Source organism: Ambystoma mexicanum, chromosome 6q (genome assembly GCF_040938575.1).
Source record: "Ambystoma mexicanum isolate Mex_15411 chromosome 6q, UKY_AmexF1_1, whole genome shotgun sequence".
NCBI lineage: Eukaryota > Metazoa > Chordata > Amphibia > Caudata > Ambystomatidae > Ambystoma > Ambystoma mexicanum.
The window spans coordinates 1,601,333,153-1,601,351,011 of NC_090937.1; the positions used below are offsets into that span (position 1 = coordinate 1,601,333,153).

At 47.4% G+C, this 17,859-nt stretch overlaps 1 protein-coding gene across 3 annotated transcripts in view; it reads right to left on the reverse strand.

Moving 5' to 3' along the window:
- LOC138516887 (disintegrin and metalloproteinase domain-containing protein 33-like) overlaps positions 1 to 17,859 on the reverse strand; it is a 629,971-nt gene that overhangs the window by 372,641 nt on the left and 239,471 nt on the right. For 2 of the 3 annotated variants that reach the window (XM_069632338.1, XM_069632336.1), the window contains exon 3: positions 1,194 to 1,273. In XM_069632338.1, the coding sequence (XP_069488439.1) occupies positions 1,194 to 1,273 (80 nt within the window). The remainder of the gene's footprint in view (positions 1 to 1,193; positions 1,274 to 17,859) is intronic. The other variant, XM_069632337.1, reaches the window with a different exon arrangement.

Genomic DNA, 17,859 nt, shown 5'->3' on the forward strand with positions numbered 1-17,859 from the left:
TATCTCAAACGTTAGGAAAGACCACCACTGGCTCAAAATCAGCGACAGAGTCCTGCTCAAGACACTATCACTTACCCATAAAGGGCTCAACAACACTGCTCCCCCCTACATCTCAGCCTGACTAACGAGAAAATCATCTAGGCACCATACCAGGGCTACTAACCACTACCTACTCGAAACCCCTAGATTCAGACGCTCCAAAGCAGGCGGAGTAAGCTTCCCTGTCAAAGCTGCCCAGGCCTGGAACGCATTACCCACTGCACTAAGAGCCAACTTACCCTACTCCAATTTTAGACGCAAGGTAAAAAATTGGCTCTGGACAAACGACAACTAACTCCTGAGACACCCAATGTCCATAACACTGTTGTCCAAAATGACGTCTGTTCTCAGACCTGCACACTCTTTCAAAACTACAATATGCTAATTTTTCTTTTTCTTCTGCCACACGGCAAGTATTGATATGTCTTACTGTACTGTTATGTTGTTTCTCGCCTATACTCTGTATGTAACCCAAGCTTAAGTAACCTTGTACCTGCTGCGCCCGGCTACCCCTGGGTTTTGTGCGCATTATCAAATAAACAATACAATACAATACAATACAATTAATACAATGTTTGGAGAATCCACTGGCATGAACTGGGCCCATTGCCCAAATCTCTTGGAAGCACATGCTGCCACATGGCTTTCATGCCATTCTGCCAGTCACAACCCCCAATGTACCCTGCCAAATCTGCAGTGTGCCACGTTAGACTCCGCTGCATGGAAACATTGTGAGCTGCACATGTTGGCTAACGAGGGGCAAAAGGTCAAGGTACTGAGAGGAGACATTTAAATGGTGTTTCTGTATGTGATCTTAACAATTAATAATGATGCGTTATTACATAGCGCTTCATGCCGGATGCGTCTCGCTTCCAAGCGTTGTAGTAATGGTGGTTATTGTCATCCAATGTAATGGTACTCTACTCATCGACCTGCGGAGGACGAAAGGCTGAGTCGGCCGTCGCAGGATGTGGGTCTTATTCCACACCTGACCATTAGGGGGCACTGTGGACAATGCTAGTTGGTGTAAGGCTTGGTGGCCCTGTTTATGGCCTCTCCATCCAGGTTGCCAGAGCAATGTGATTAGCGTTTTACAGAGGATGAAGAGCGAGTGAAAGCTCCCACAGGCCCCCCTCTTGCCCCGGGGTACTCACTGGTTCCTTTCCAGCACCAGGACCAGAGGCCTGCCCTCGGCTGTCACGGCGATCTCCCCCCTGGCTGGGCTCACCGGCTGCTGTAAGAGAACCAGAAAGAAGCACATGTCATTAACGCACATGACAGAGGACGTCGGGTTCATTTATCAGATGTAGAAATGCAGTGCACAAGCGTCCTAATCGCAGCACACTCACAGATGTCAACAAAAACAGGAATAATAAGCAAAACAGGAAGCATTACAGATAAAAGGCGGCCTGGCTGCGGGCGATTTGCCAGCCAGACAAGTGACTGACTCTGCTCCAGCTAGGCTAGGGTGACCAGATTTAAAAAGTCAAAAACCGGGACAGGGCAACTAACATAAAAGTAGGACTAACTCTTGAAAGTGGCTGTCAAGGCACTACATTTTAGTAGAGGTTGGAGGGTTTAAGTGTTACTGTTCAAATAAACACATATAATGAATTTATTACAAACTAGCACCATCTTAAGTTGTAAAATGCAGCATTTCTTCTGTGCAAGAGTGTGCATTCCTGCCTGTCGGATATAAAGACCGACTACCAAAAACCGGGACCACTGCAGTTTCCAGTGGAAACGTAATCCTGAGAAAGGGGGGCAGAGCACCCAATTCCTGGACAGCCCCGGCAAAACAGGGACGTCTAGTCGCCCTAGCTCCAGCCCTCTGCGTCTTCCAGAGGCAACGGGTTTTTAAAGTGCCACTGAGCACCTAAACCTCCGTCCAGCAACTCAGTGGCAAAATTAACATTTATAACTATGTGATTTTATTAGTTAAGGTTGAAAAGAGTTTTAGTTTCTTTTCTTCGAGTTTCAGGTTTTTTTTTCTCTTGTTGTTTTTCGTGACTTTTGGTTTTTTTTTCTCTTGTTGTTTTTCGTGACTTTTGGTTTTGTATGTGTATTTTAGAGCTAATGGAGAAATCTGAAACAAAAATTGTAAATTAACTACTCCCCGTCCCTTATTGTCATCATTCAAGGAAGCAGAGGGAACATGGAAACTTAACCCTGAAAGGGATGAGGGATCGCGCACCAAGAACCCCTTGCAGTGCCAGCAGATTTGTCTTTCTCCACGGGTACTACTTATGCCAGTGGTGGCCAACGTGCGGCTTCCCAGATGTTTTGACCTACTTTAGCGGTTTGTGCCAGTCCAGCCAATGGTGAGGGAGTCGTAGGCAAAAATATCTGGCCTGCCGCAGACTGCCCACCACCAGGGGTGGACTGGGAAGCAAAAGCAGCCCTGGAAATTATTTTCAAAGTGTCCTAATGCTACACATTTTCAGCAAGCCCAACCCTTATCCTATGGAAAAATGTGAAAATACCACAAAAAAGAGGCCCAGGGTGCAGAGGCCTACCGGGAAATCTCCAGAGTTCCCTATGGGCCAGTCCACACCTGCCCTCCACTGAACTAGACTACAAACCTCCCAGGTCCCAGGCGTAGGCACCCTGTACTTTCCAAGAAGCACTGGCGAGGGAGAGGAGTGGCCCAGCAGCCTTCCTGCATGGCTGCATAGGACAGTGGGACCTAGGAGCTGTGAGGGGTGTGGGGGTGCAGGGACGCTGGAGTGAGGCACCCTTGATCCCCACCCCCCACCCCCACAGGATGTTCTTGTACAAAAAGAAACCGGGGGTGGACTGGGAACTAAAAGAGGCCCTGGAAATAATTATTGGGGGCCAAAAGAGGCCCTGAAAATAATTTTCAAAGTGGCCCCATATGACACATTTGGATCAAGCCCAACCCTTTTCCCATGAGAACATGTGGAAATACCACACAAAAGAGGCCCAGGGTGCAGAGGCCCACCGGGAAATCTCCAGAGGTCCCTATAGGCCAGTCCAGAAGCCCCTGCTGTCTTCGGAAATAAAAAAGGCATACAACTGGCAGCGTTCCTGCCCTCCCAGCAGCGCCCTAACAGTCGCTCTGGTCTCTTGAGGCACGTGCGCCCATTTGGTAGAGCGCCAGAGAACCAGGTGGGACTTCCTGTACACGGGGTGGTCCCAGGCACGTTCCAACGACAGTGTCCTATCTCATTGTGCTGCCCAACCCACTGTCAGACCCTGTTCCTTCTTTCTACCAGTGCTGGAAATGGACAACATTTATTAGGAGAAATGTTCCCTCCCTCCCCCCCTGGTGGGGGGGGGGCGGATTGACAGTGGTGTGGGTTGGACTGGGGCTGAATTGTCAGTGGTGTGGGCGGGACTAGTGGGGGGCAGAGCCAAGTTTCGAATGAAGTTCTTGCCCTGTATATAGGATTCTGGCTACTTTGCATAACAACAAAGTGCATTTTGGGAACATACGAATGACCAGCAATTTATTACACAGGTCTGTGTTAGTAATTCAAACGTTCATTCCTTCTGAGCATGCAGTGCACACTTGGTATTGTGCTCAGTTTCCTTTGTAAAAACAGTCACCCCAACAGTAAAATGTGTGCAAAGAATAAGACATCAGACAATGGTTTCATTGCGTGAGTGTGGGCTGTTGAGCAAAGGATGACTTGCAGGAGCATTCTGTGAAGTCCTGCCACATGGCAGCTCGGCTGCATGCATTGAAGCACTGTTTCTCTATGTCTGCAGCTGTGTGCAGTAAACCTCCAAGTTGAGCAAGCTCACTGCTGTGTCTGAGACACTGAACACGTTCTGGAGACTCACGGCTGTCAGAGGCAAAGCATGTGGCAAGACAGAGGAGCACAACTCCTTGTTCTTGCCCAATTCCTCCCCTGCTTTCTACTCTTACTCCATTATATTAATTTCGACCTCAACCCCATCTTGCCTCCTCCTCCTCTCCCTAAAATTCCACGTTTGGTTTCTTCCCTAGCTTTGTTAAATGGCCAGACCTTTGTCAAGTGCGTATCAAGTGGTGTACTAGATACCTACATGCAGAAAGAGTGCATGCTACACATGGCCTTCTCCAGGGTGAGTCCATCACAGAAGGCTGTGAAGTGCCTGCACCGTGGGAAGGGCAGTGCAGGATCGGTGCTATTAAGTTTAAATGGACGATGTGACATGCAGCCGTGAAGGCCTTCCTTCTGTCCGCTTCACAGTACCTGCTCAATGGGCAACCTCTTTACGGAACCCGCTCCATTTGAGGCACCCCAACTCATCAGACATCTGGTACTTGCCGGAAACCCTGCTCCTCCCTGTGAAGGCTCGCCTCCGGTCACCGGGGCGGGCCACGCCAGATGTCAGGCTCCCCGAACGTGGACAGGAACATGGCGTTCTCACCGCGTGTGTACCGCAGGGGTGCCCTACGGGGCCCGGATCACCAGGCTTCTTTGGACTGTTGGGGGCACTCAGCACAAGGCGGCTGCGGCACTGGGGGCACCCAACAGAAGTAGCTCACCTGGGCCGTGGTCACACGGTAGTCAAGCACACGCACACAAAGAACCACAGACACGAGTTGCCGCTTCCTGGGACTCTGCTGCACTGCCCTCCACGTGCCAGCAGAGCCCCTTTTATTAGAGGAGCGTCATGGCACAGTCATGACGCTCATGCACCCAAACAACTAGACCAACACACAACATCCCCCCTTTATTATAAAAACAACACAGCGACCCTCGATGGGGTCTAGCTTGGTGCATTCCAGTCCGCGCACCTATTCTACTTCAACATCATCACTGCAAACATTGTGTGCATTCCAGTCTGTGCACCACCTAACCTCTAATCATAAACTTCAACTTTATGCACTACAAAACAACTGTGTGTATTCCAGTCCGCACACCATGGGCCCCCACAGCGGGCGGTTGGAGCTCAGAAGATCCCGGTATCGAACTGGCCAGAGGCACAGCCTGCAGGAAAGAAAGAATATATTCTCTTCATCTGCCTCCTCTCCTGCGTCGTACAGCATCCTCCTTTGGTCTTCCGCCGATTGGCCCACAGCCACCCTCGGGGCCCTTCTCCCCCTTGACTCACCCCCCTGTGATGCGCCCGCCATGCTGGCTGGTGTCGGGGTGAGGCACACCCATGCAAAGTGGTCCACCTTGCCACACCTCCCGCAGATGTGTCCTTTCGCCGGGCAGTCCTGCGGGTGTGGAAGGTCCCACCCGCACTGATGGCATAGTTTGTCTCCCCTTCTCACCGGCTTTCCTCCTTGCCCCTTGCCGACCGCTGCCACCTCCTCCAGCTTTACCCGTTGCATAGGGGCCTCCAGCTTGAGGTGTTGTCTGGGTGAATCCATGACGGAGGCCCGCACTTCTGCCAGCTCGTGGGCACGGCCAAGTTCCAGTATCCAGTCGAGGGTCAGCGCAGGGTCCTTCAGGACTTGCTTGGGCAGCTTGGCAGAACTGCAGCCGTAGATGATCTGCGACCTGACCTCATCCTCCTCAAAGTCTCCCAGGGCGCAGGACAGTGCCATGCCACATAGCTTGCTGTGGAACGCGTCGAGGCTCTCCCGTTCCTCCTGCCTTGCACACCTCATCCTGAACCATAGTCTCTATTGACCATGGGTCTGAAGTATTCGTTCAGGGCCGCGATGGCTGCACCATAGGACTGATCAACGGGCCTTAATGTCTTGAATAGCCTCTGCACAGCCAGCCCGGGGGAGTACAGGAGTGTTGGGTATTGGCAGTGTCCTTGATTTCCACCGTCTTGAAATACAGTTCTAGGTCCTCTACCCAGGCTGTCCATCGGGGTCCCAGGCTGGCAGGCGCACCCAGGACATCAAAGTGGGGTATAGGCGCAAGCTGACCTCGACATGTCCCTCCGTCATCCGACATAATGGGCTCTGGGAGGGATACTGGTCGTGCTCGGTGTTGGGAGATTGCTCACAGTCGCTGGGCCTCGGATGTTCTGACCCCTCGTGAGGAAGTCTTTCAAAGGGGCCCACTGCTCCGTGGGTAGTCGGTACCTCTTGGGGGACGCTGCCGATGTCCAAATGGGGCCAGTGCCGTTCTAGTGCTCAATAGTCTGGGCTCACACGTGTCTTCCCACTGAAAACCACACCTCTAGCCCTTACCAGTCATTGACCTCAACAGTGTTTACTTTCCAGGGGCGCACAAGCACTCCAGGTTGGAGCCGCTACCCCTCAGGTGTGAGGCGATTGCAGACAACAGGGTTGGTGGATTGTGGCCCTTTCCAGAAAATGTCCTTCACCGTTGTATTCCCTTCCCCTCTGTGGGTGGGAGGACAGGACTACTGTTCCCTGTTTACCGCTAACTGGTTTTTTGTTTTTTTGGGCTCTTCCTTTGGCCCTTTCTGCAGGCTTGTAGTGTAGTGTTCCTCCTTCAGTGGCCGCAGCCCGGTTCGGCAGGCCACGCCCCCTATCTTCGTTAGCCCGGTGCTGGGCCCGCCCCTTTTCTTTGTGTCCCGTGGATGGGGTGGCTGCAGGGCGTCACTCCCCTGGAGGCCACACCCCTTGTTCCTTTACTCTGGGCTGCAGCCGGGCCAGGACACAATGTGAAAGTTTGCATTATACAATTTTCACCGGGCGGCCCAGGTCTTGTCAGGGTCGTCTGCTGATGTAGGTGTGGCAATCCCGGCCGCTCCCTGGCATGCGGGAGCACAAAGGAGGGTAGGCCCCGCCCCCTTCCTTTGTTCCATGGGTTGTTGAAGCCCCTCCTCCTTTCTTTGCTGGGATGTCGCTGGACCCACGCCCTTTTCCTTTGTCGGCCCGCCACGCCCCTCGCAGGCCGCACTGTGGGCAACAGTTATTTCGTTTCAAAAGTTAGTTGAGACTCTGCAGAAGCCCCCCCCCTTTTCTGTTCCTTGAGGGCCGGGGACACTCCTGCGGCACATGCCGCCTTTGGCTTCCTTCCTCGCCGGGCCCGGGTACACGCGAGCCGCGGCCACTCCCACCACCCTTTGTTCGAGGCAACGACGGACGTACTCCTGCTGCGGGCACCAGGCGACCTGCACCGACACCCTCTGCTAGGTACCTGGGCCCCCTGTCACGCGGGTCCCCTCCATACACAGCACGAGCCACTGCCGTGCACGCGGGTCCTTAGCCCCGCCCGCTCCACCAGACAAAGGAGACAAGAGATGACAGTCTCACGTCTGGGAGGCCGCACACCCACGTTTGCGGGCGAGATCTCCTCGTCGCCAATGTGGTGGCCCGCCTCCGGTCACCGGGCGGGCCACGCCAGATGTCAGGTTCACCGAACGTGGACAGGAACACAGCGTTCGCACTGCGTCAGGCCATCAGATATGGCACAACTGTTATGATAATATGTATTTATACAAGTAACCAGAGGTAGTGGTCTCATGCCATCCCTTGAGACACCTTGAAGTCACTCTGTGTTTCAACAGGTACAGCACAACTGTTACATTGATGTATGTATATACGAGCAAACATGTATAATTCCACTTGTGTCGGTAAAAATGAACTCTAATATGGCACCATTATGGCGGTGATGCCACCATGAACAGTGACAACCATTGTGGATGCAGCTCTAATATGACACAACATTTTTGATTGATACGGACATATGGATATGAAAAACTTGTGTATCTAAGAACTGCCTGTGAGTGACTTATGCATGCACTCTGGTGTGATATTTTTGACAAATATGTATGTATGTGTTTCCACAAACATGTTAGAGAGAGTTACCCGTGTCCACTGTGAGACAGACCCCTCTTTGAACCCAACCTTTAGTCCGCCCCCACTCGTAATTCATACACTGGGCGACTCCCATTGAGGATGCCGCATTACACCGCTATGCGTAGTGTCAGGTTCGGGAAATACAACTGATGCCATGCTGTTACCATGGTTTTCCATTTTTTCGACACGGTTACCATGGCAACCACATTCAACTTTTTGGCTCGACCACACCACAATTCTTTGGTCTAGCTAGAGACCATCCTAAATTGTTTATTTAGTAATTTCGAGTCTAGGACTTTTACCCACGCGAGTACATCACGGAGCACTACGTTGCAGCACCCATTTCCGAGGTAAGCTGCTAATACTCGCTATAAACTCCATTCAAATATGCATCCTCCAACATTTGTGTTTTTTTTGGGTGGAGATACTATTTAAAATACTCCCTTCCTCCTCTGTTAGATAAATAGGAGCTTACTGTTTGGGACCCTTACTTGAGACGGCCTCCCACACGAGTACCTGTGGTTAATCATCCCCACAGGTAAGCTGTGTTCTTCCATGATACCTGTCACATAGCACAGTTTGTTATCTATTAATCAGATATTTTTTCGCTTAGCACTCTCCTAAACAAATTGTCATTTTCCTTGTCCACAGCACTCCACAAACTACTTTCTCATGCAATCCCCCCTCCTGATGAAGGCCGTGTTAGATACGAGGCTCATTTAGCTCACATAGACGGCTGAAAAAACCTGGGGTAGACGCACCCTCTTTTAAAAAATCACAGTGTATTGTCAGTGTTCTCTGAATAAACATTTTGTCATTTGTTGTTTTTGTCTTTGTAAAATGTTTAATAATTCCATGTATAACACTGTCCATCAGATCATGGCAGTGAAGGACTAATTTTCTGTTTCAGTACACGAGCAATTGGATTAATCATTGTTCATGCTGTTGTGTTATTTTCTCACCATGTATGATTATGAAAAACATGTGTCAATTTAATTAGTGCATTTTGTATAATTATAAAAAAACAAGCAGTTACCCTTCTTGGGTACTACAAGTTGAGTGCTGTGGATATTTGTTCTGTGACCGTAGGACAAAAAGGTAGTGCTAAAGGGAATGTCTTTTGACCTATTCAATTGTATCTTTGTTTCCTATGATGGAATTAGACACCAAATGGAGAATATCCTATACAATACCTACGCAAAGACAAAAACTATTGGCTATGTCAATGTCAGCTATTTATGCACTCTAGGCTGGGTAGCATTAGTGTGTGGTGCTTCCTCTCCTACATTAAGGCCTATGTGGCCAGACGGGAAAGCAGCCAATTCTCGCGAGCCCAGCCGAGGTTACTAAATGATTCCAATATGGCGCCCTCATTTCTGGAACGCAACCCCACAACTGTGTTTTGACAGCCAATGCAGAGCGTCACCCCTGAAGCCAGGAAAACGACAGGAAGCAGAACCTCGCAAAACCTGACCCCGAGTTTAGTAGTAAGGGCCTGGGGTGTCGGAAGTCAGCAGAGAGCCCACCCCTTTCCAGAGAAAAGACAGATTTGCTTTATTTGAAACAGGCCGAACCCCCCACACAGCCACAGGGGCCTGGGGTGCACCGCTTCGTCTGGAGCCCATTAGGGGAAGTATTTCCAGGGTTTGTGTTTCAGCCAGTGGAAAAGGACGAGAGCGGGCTCGCATGCGAAGACTTGATATAATAACACGCTGCACAGGGCGTCCAGAGAGAAGGAGTGGAGGAGTCTGAGGTTCGCAGAGACAGACAGCTGCTGTGGCACCGTGCCGCCCTTGCAGTGGTGCAAGCTTTTATAGTGACATGGGGGGCTCCAGTTCCACCCTGGGGCACTGCCTAGATAACCCTATTATTGGCCAGACCGTGCTCTGAACTCAATCTAGTGTCTGGACTCCTTTAATAATAATCATTTTGCATTTATATAGCGCTACGAACCCCCAGGCATCTGTGCGCTGCTAAATACCCACGGTGTGTGGTGCTCATTTATCCACCTCGGAAGGATGAAAGGCTGAGTTTGGCCCTGCTGGGATTCGGACCTGGGTCGGCAGTCTGACATATGATAAAACATGTTTCTCTTAATACACATCGACTAAAACAGTTTTTCATATAAGAGAAGATTGCAAAACATATATAAAGAAAGCGTAATAAAAAAGGGAAAAAACAAATAGAGGGAACCATATATAGCCACAAAAAAAGAAACACAGTCATATTTATACTACTAAACTTCTTTTTCCAATTCATTGAACCTCAAATGTGTAACATTTTAAAATCAATTCAGTCGACAATTCACAGCGTGTGCCGCATTCCAGGTATCAGTGTGTTATATCTTCATCCCTGTGCCACCTGTGTGAGTGACGTCACCAGGAGAGTGTTCCTGTGTGGATGGAATGTTAGTGTGGGAATGTAGGTTCTCTCTGGTGCCAGCCTGGGTGGTGGTTGCCATTGAGGTTCTCCCCTGGGGCACCGGTCCCCTCTGCGGACCTGTGTCATCTACCTATGTCAACATGAATAAATGCAACTTGAATGACCTTACCTGCAGCCTTCACTCATCTTTAGATACAACACCATTGCTTTAAAAAACATATTAGTACTAGGGAGAGACTTAAAGGCTTCCCACTAAACAGCACAGCCCACCAATCATTCGACGACAGCAGTCTATGTTCTGTTGTAATCTCAGCCAAGTTACTGCAATCTACTAGAAGGTGCCCAATGACCCTTTATACTGAGCCAAATCCACACTGTAGTAGTTTCAGAGCACCCAGGCTTGTCAATAGAGTGGGGTCCAAATAATGCTTGCACGTTGGCTCCCTGTAAAGAAAGCAGGAAGTGTTGGCATGTGCTCCATGATACGGTGTTCAGAGTTCAGGGATATAGGAGGACAGCAATCATATGGTTTTTGTGGCTACACCGGCCGTAGCATGCTAGAGCAAGTCACGTTATCCAGAAACCTTTGTTTCTCTCTACGCACCCTCCAAATAACATCACCCCGCCCCTGTCCCTCTAACATGAGCTTTGCATGAGTTCGGGCCACCCTTTAGGGAGGCCTCTGTGAGGACCTCTGTGAGCAGCTGTGTACTCATCGCTTCACAGGCCATCATGAGTGCACTCCCCGGAAGGACTAGTACCCCAACAGAGGGGTAAAGGGGGAGAGGAGACATGGTAAGGTGTGGGGGGTTAAACAGATGGGTGATCAGAAGGAAGGCAGCGTCAAAGCCAGAAGGGGCCGGGACAGGCCGCTACTTAAAAGCAGCGCAGAAGCCACCAAAACCTCTTGGTTTTAAATACCTCCTTTTTTCATAAGATAATTTGATACCCTTGATTCTAGATTAAATCAGAGAACAGAATAAACAACTCCAGCGAGGATGCACATGCGGGCACTACAAACTCACACGGATCGGGTAAGTGGTCATACATAACATACGCCAGGAAATTGGATGTGATATCAAGAATAATAACAGTACTGCTATATGTTATTTCCTTTTTAAATTCCCTGAGATAAGACCAACCTTGTATGGAGAGAATCATAGCATATTGACTCAAGCACTGGGACAAAATAAATGGAATAATGAAAAGTATGAAATCTATATACATAAAATAATGTAAATAAATGCGTATAATACAATAGACTATGAGAATTGTTTGGGCTATTAAATAGCCAATAAATTGATGTCGGATAGATATCTGTCACATTTGATAACATAGATCTTTCCACATTTATTTTTAGAGGCTTCGGCTTTGGAACACACTAACGGGAGATGCTAAACTATAATTGTCCTGATGAAGGCTAGTAAATTAAAGAAAGGAGCTTGCAGCTGATTGAGCGGAGAGTGGCCAAAACACACTGTGTCAACAACATTGTTGAGAATCATAGCCCTATTTTAGAGGCTAGATATTGTAGAGCACAGATTGTGATGTAACACATCGCATTAGACCGGTGAAGGTAGTGGGAAAATTCAAACACTTGCAAAAATAATTGACAACAGGCATTGTTTCAAGAGAACCTGTCTATGTCTTATTTCCTGTGCTAATGTGAGTTTTGTGAACCGATGTCAGTTTGTACAGTGAAATGTAGTCTGTTTTTCACAAACTCTTATGTAACCAAGGAAGCCTTCTTAACAGCGCCACGATGCCCGAGGGCAGTTGAGCGCTTTGCAAATAAATAAATAAATAAAATAAAATATCAAGTTATGAAAATGTCATTGTGGTTAAATTTTGCACAATTTGTATACATTTTGGCTTATGTTTTTATGGTAGGGCTATCCTCAATGTTGGAAGAATCATTGCAAATAGGGTTTTAGAAATGTAAATAAACGATTGCTTTTATACCAGACCTAGATGGTGATTAGAACATGTGTTTATCCGAACTGATCTTGGTCAACTGTTTTTTGATGAATGTAATGAGTTTTTTTTCGAAATTTTCTTGCAGTTGGAAGGAGACAATTGGATCTGTGATTTTAAGAAGGATGGTACAGTTAGAAATAGGTCTGCATATTCCTGCTTCTTGTGGATCTAAGGATTTCTTTTTGAGCAGCGGAGTGACCCAAGACTCTTTATTAGATCTTTAGGAATGACTCCTTCAGATAGAGATCTTTTATAAGGTGCGTGATGAAAGGGGTGGCAATAGGGCATCCCATTTTAATGGTTTTAGACGGGCATGGTTCGCCAGACCGGGCGATGGGGTTCATGGGGGAAATGACTGCTGCTGCCGCATGTTCATTGGCAATGGCTTTCAAGAGGAAAGCTGGAATTGGAGAACTATCTAGACATCAGGTATAGGAGGGATTGGCTGTGTTTAATGAGGCAGTGCCGAGCTCCGTGGCAATGGCCTTGCGAACGTTAAAGGTTTTATTGTGGAAAGCCGAGGGCAGAGCCTCACACAATTCAGGAGGATCTGGTGTCGCTTTCGTGCATGCATTAGAGTTACACAATTGTTGCAGTATTTTTAAAAACGTGTTTGGTACATTTGCAGCTCCGTCAATATTATCACCATGGAATTGACGCTTGGCTGCAATAATGGTTTTTTTATACTCTTTTTGATTCTTCTTCAAAGCCAGAGTGCTTGCTGGTGATGGATCCTTTGGCCAGGCACGTTTTAGGGTTCTAATTGTAGTTTTGATTAGTTTGGGGTGCAGCACATACCATTTTCTGTTCTTATTGTTGGTTCTAATGCCTTTCTTACTGAGGGGATCTTTAACATTCATCATCGAGTGAGAATTAATAAAATAGTCTTTCACTAGTTGGTCTAATGACTGCTCAATGGCGAATGTGTTAATGCACTCATCTAGGTCATCGTTCGGGTGTTCAGTGGTCAGTAACCAGGCATTCCGGAAGAGGATTTCCTGGGTGGGGAGGTTTAAAATCAGGTCATCCAAAACTAAGTGATCTGTCCAACCTATGGGAGTTAGAATCTTAGAGGTTGATAAGAGATTTCTCAGTAGAACCCAATCTAGAGTTTGACCCTTGCAATGAGGGGCGCCATTAACAATTTGATTAAAATGAAGGCCTTCAAGCATTGATCCCAAGTCAATAGCTTTTCTATCACATGGGTCATTAAAACCTAAATTGAGGTCTCCCATTATTATTATTGGACCATCAGAGGTGATAATTGATAAAAATGGGTACAAGCAACTGGGAGGAAAAATCTGATGATAATGATGGGGGCTATATAATATTAGACAATGCACTGGAGAGGGTTTAATCACATGACTTTTGCGCACAAAATTTTACAGCTGAAAATGTTCAAGGAGGATCTGTATATAAGGAGGACTCTTCCTCCCCTGGCCTCGTGTCTGTATCCGTGCAGGATATTAAACCGACAAGCAATTGCCAGATCAATGGTGGGACCTGAATGTTCCTGTAACCAAGACACAGTGATGGCTCAGAGGTCCAGTTTGTTTGAGGAGATGATATCAGCGATTTCGAGAGCGTGTGCCGGGAGCGACCGAACATTCAGTAACGCACAACTTAAATGGTGTGTTTTATGGTTTGACATATTAGAGGATTGGACTGGACCAGTGCTCCTTTCAATGGTTACATTTGATGTATTAACATTATGTTAAGTAGGATTGTGTCTGGGGATATCCTTTCTGACTTCTACAATTTTCTTACGGCTCATTGAGTTCTCTGTAGCATGATGAGGCATCAGGAGAAAAGGGTTCATTGGATTCACGACGCGTGACGCAGGAGAAACTAACTTTTGAAGGGGGATTTAACCCATGACTCTGATCTTTCGGCAACCACAGCTGAATAATTATGGAGATAAATCAAGGATATGCCCTGATTTTAGAAAGGCACAGAAAATTGCCAAAACACGTGTTATCATATAGGGCCAAGAATAAAAGAATCTCTGATCACTGTTTAATCAGTCGTTTGGACTCATTGATGAAGTAATCTGTGACTTCTTTCATCATTAATATCCCTGTGGCACAACAAGTGATGTGAAAGAAACACAATTTGCTTACTTCATTGGATAAGAAGTTGTGTTCGGGGAGTAGGTTAACCATGTTCCCTTTGGTTCGGGAAGAAGTGAGTGTAACTCAGTTTGAAAGCCCTGCGGGTGAGTAAATCGTCGCTAGACACTGGTTCCACTTTTAATGGCCGGGCTGTTCAGCAGGTGGCCTTTTATCACCGCTGTCCACTCCAGAAGTCTTTCCGCCATTCATCCTGAGCATTCTCCACTGTCGGTCCTTTCACCAAACAATTCTAACCTTAAATATAACAATACTTGATACTTTTGGCTAGTAGCCAAACTGGTAGAGCAGCCACAATATGTGCGGACTGTAGTGTCCTAACGTATCACTGACCTCGCGGAAAGGAACCCAGAATTGCGATACAGAATGATGTTTAATGTGGTCTGGCTGACATAGAAGCCTTTATGGGATGCCAATTTTTTGGCTGGTAACGGAATTATGCCAAACTTACTGCATCACCCGATTCTAAGTACGGCATTCAAGTGCAGGATTTAATTCCACCCAAATGTTGGAAGGTATATCCTCCACTTGACCAATAAAAACAGGTGGAATCAACACTCGTGGCAATGCTGCCAAATGCCCACGACGTTGCATGGACTACATGAATGGAGACTGACTCTGCAATAACGCCACTTATAATTGTATGGAAATATCAAGCTAGGCAGTAAGTCCAATGGAATTACCACCAACCGTTGAATGAGGCACATGACATGTCTCCTTTGCTATCTAGAAAGTAAGGTCTAGGTCCTCATGGTAGTGCAGCAGCGTTTGCTAGTGGTTCCTTCTCTGAGCTTAACAATTTATGTATTTTACATTTATAAAGCTCTCATACAGCCCGCAGGCATCGAGGCGCTGTTACAGGAATTGTTTGTTTTTCTTAGTTGCGTAAGTGTGTTTTTTTTTGTCTTTGTTACGTATTTATAACGCAGATAAACACCCAGAGGTTTCTAAGCGCGGACCAGGGGATCGAACCTGTTGTTGCTTCGTGTCGTCTTGCTTCCAAGACGCGCACGCTGCCGCTGAGCTATCCTCCTGGGACTGGTCAGACATGGTGATGGACTTTCCAGCAGAATGCCGTGGGATTTGGAGCATGGCTTTTAAAGAACCCACAAATATTTATCAGGACAGCAAATGAAAAAGAAACACATTACCACACAATGTCAAACTTCACTTTTCGCTATTTTGCTTTTGAGCGTGTGTGGTAAACTAATGCGACATGCAATGCATTGGAGAAGAGGAAGGTTTTGGAGAACCATATTAAATTGGTAATTGCTATTGAAATATAAGGGTTCCTATGAGTATGAGATGATCCAAAGGACTGTACAGGTTAGGGCAGTGGTCTGCAACCTTTGGCTCTCCAGGACTACAATTCCCATCAGTCCTAGTCAGCATAGTCAATGGTGAAGCATCATGGGATCTGTAGTCCAGAACATCTGCAGAGCCACCGGTTGCAGACCCCTGGGTGAGGGTGAAGAGAGATAAGCAAATGGAAAAACGATTGTTTTATTCAAGCCTTGAGTATTGCTTTGCAATCGCCTATAAAAAGTATGGATAGTGTCATTATGCAAACCTTCACAAATTCCAACTTCAGGGAGGTGACACACTATGCCACTAGTAGTTGGCAAGTTGGCGAGCAAATAATTATCCACGATGTGTCAAAATGTGAGAGCGTTAAGGATTTTAATGCATAAGTAGTCTTCATTGACAAAGGTTATTCCTCAATCCGATAAGGTGGACAGAGACTGTCAGACTGACTAGTGTTCAGTTTACCCTATGGTACATGCCCAGCCGCCAATCAGATTCAAGCTTAGATGTTAGTCCACGGGTTCTCTAAAAGTAACATCAGGCAGCAGACCTTACATCCTAACTCAGTTATGGGCTCATCGCTCCAGAATGCAAAATGCCAACAACTAGACACTTGCTGTCCATTTCCATTGGCTCTCCTAAGCTGAGAGAGCCATGTGTTAGGAAAAACTCAACACCAGAGACTATTATTCTACTCTCAAAGGTCTGGTTGCGGGTCAGAGAAATGTTGTGCTTGTGAACGTTAACAAATCCGAAAGATTCCTGGCCTGGCTGCGCTCCAGAGTTGGAGAAGGTTGGACCAGGGCCCAGGATTTCGGGTTTCTGCAGAGGGTCCTTATCAAGGAATGGTCCTTGTCGAATGATGTAGACGGTATTGTCATCGGATGTGGGCGTGGTCATATCCCATCTTTTTTGAGTCGCTGCCACAAACTGGGAAAGATGACGGCTTTCTCGAACTTATGAATTGTAACTGATTTAATGTTTAATTCTATTTTCCTTTTTTAAAATGTTCTTCCTGCTTTTGATTGGTTCATGTATCTTGTTGTATTTTCTGTAGCGCTTAGATGCCTGCGGGCTCCTTCAGTAAGGATGCAGAAAGTTCCCACACCTGGTCTGTGAGTGTTCTGTTGGCTGAGTGGCCATGATCTACCAAGTTGGGCAAATGGGTCTACAGGTCGGGGTATCTAACAAGGGTTGACGGGTGAGGATTGTCAAACCCATCCTATCTCCTTTGTCTTGGGATCTGTTGGTGCTCATCGGGTGAGTTGGTGTACCCCATGTGAGTGGTAGGAATGTTGGGAAGGGTTTTGTGGTTGCCACTATGAAAGGCGGGAGAGGCAGTTGTCACATGTCTCCATGGAGGTGAGGGATCCATCGCTAAGCCTGGTGGTGGTGGTTTTGCACTGCACTTTGGCTGGAATGCGGATTGATAGTTCTGTAGGATGTTTATTTTTCTGTGATCATCTAATGCAACTGAAGGATGGCTGGTTTTTCGATGATTTTACCAGTGGCAGGCGGTGGCCATCTGCATTCTCAGAAAGTATGTTGTCTGGGTTCTCTTTTCATGGGCTTATTCAACGTGTAGGGGAATATCCCTGCCCCCGCTTCCCGATGCTGGAGTCCTGGAACTGGGGGAATCATTCATATAGGACCTTGTTCACAAATGACCTAGAAGGTTCGATAAATTCCATGTTTAGGGTTTCTCTCGTTATAGTGGCAAGCAGAGAAAATGTACCCAAGCCATCCTTGTACACACTCCTCATGACAAGAAACGTGACATCATACCAAGGGTATCGGGAGCTGTTATTTTACAAAACAAAACACTTGTAAGACCAAATGCCTTTGACCATTTGTCGACAGCCTTTTTGCATCCGTTGAAGATAAGTTACCATAAAAACTTGATGCAAACATTGTATTGCATTATACCTACTCTGAACATGCATAATGTCACCTTATTAATAAATGCAAACAGGCTGGTAAAATATATGTTTAATTAGACCCGTTTGACCTGCTGCCCCTTATTTGTTTGTGCCGCCCCTCCTTGCCCCACTTGTCTGATTTGTGCCCCCTACCGCCCCATTACAGATGTGCAGATATGGCCAGCGCCTTGAAGGGTGCACGATATCACGAGAGCGCTTCTCCAAGCTCTCAGGCAGTGACCAGTGACCTCTCTGTCCACGCGCGGGTGTGGACAGAAGCCCTTCTGTCGCCCAGCAGCTATGACAAGGAAGGGTGCCTGGGCCATGAGTGCATGCGTCAGCTGTCTGGGGACCAGAGATCCACACTGATTTATTTTCACGGTGGGCTCCCAGCAGCAGTTCTGTACTCCACTGAGCC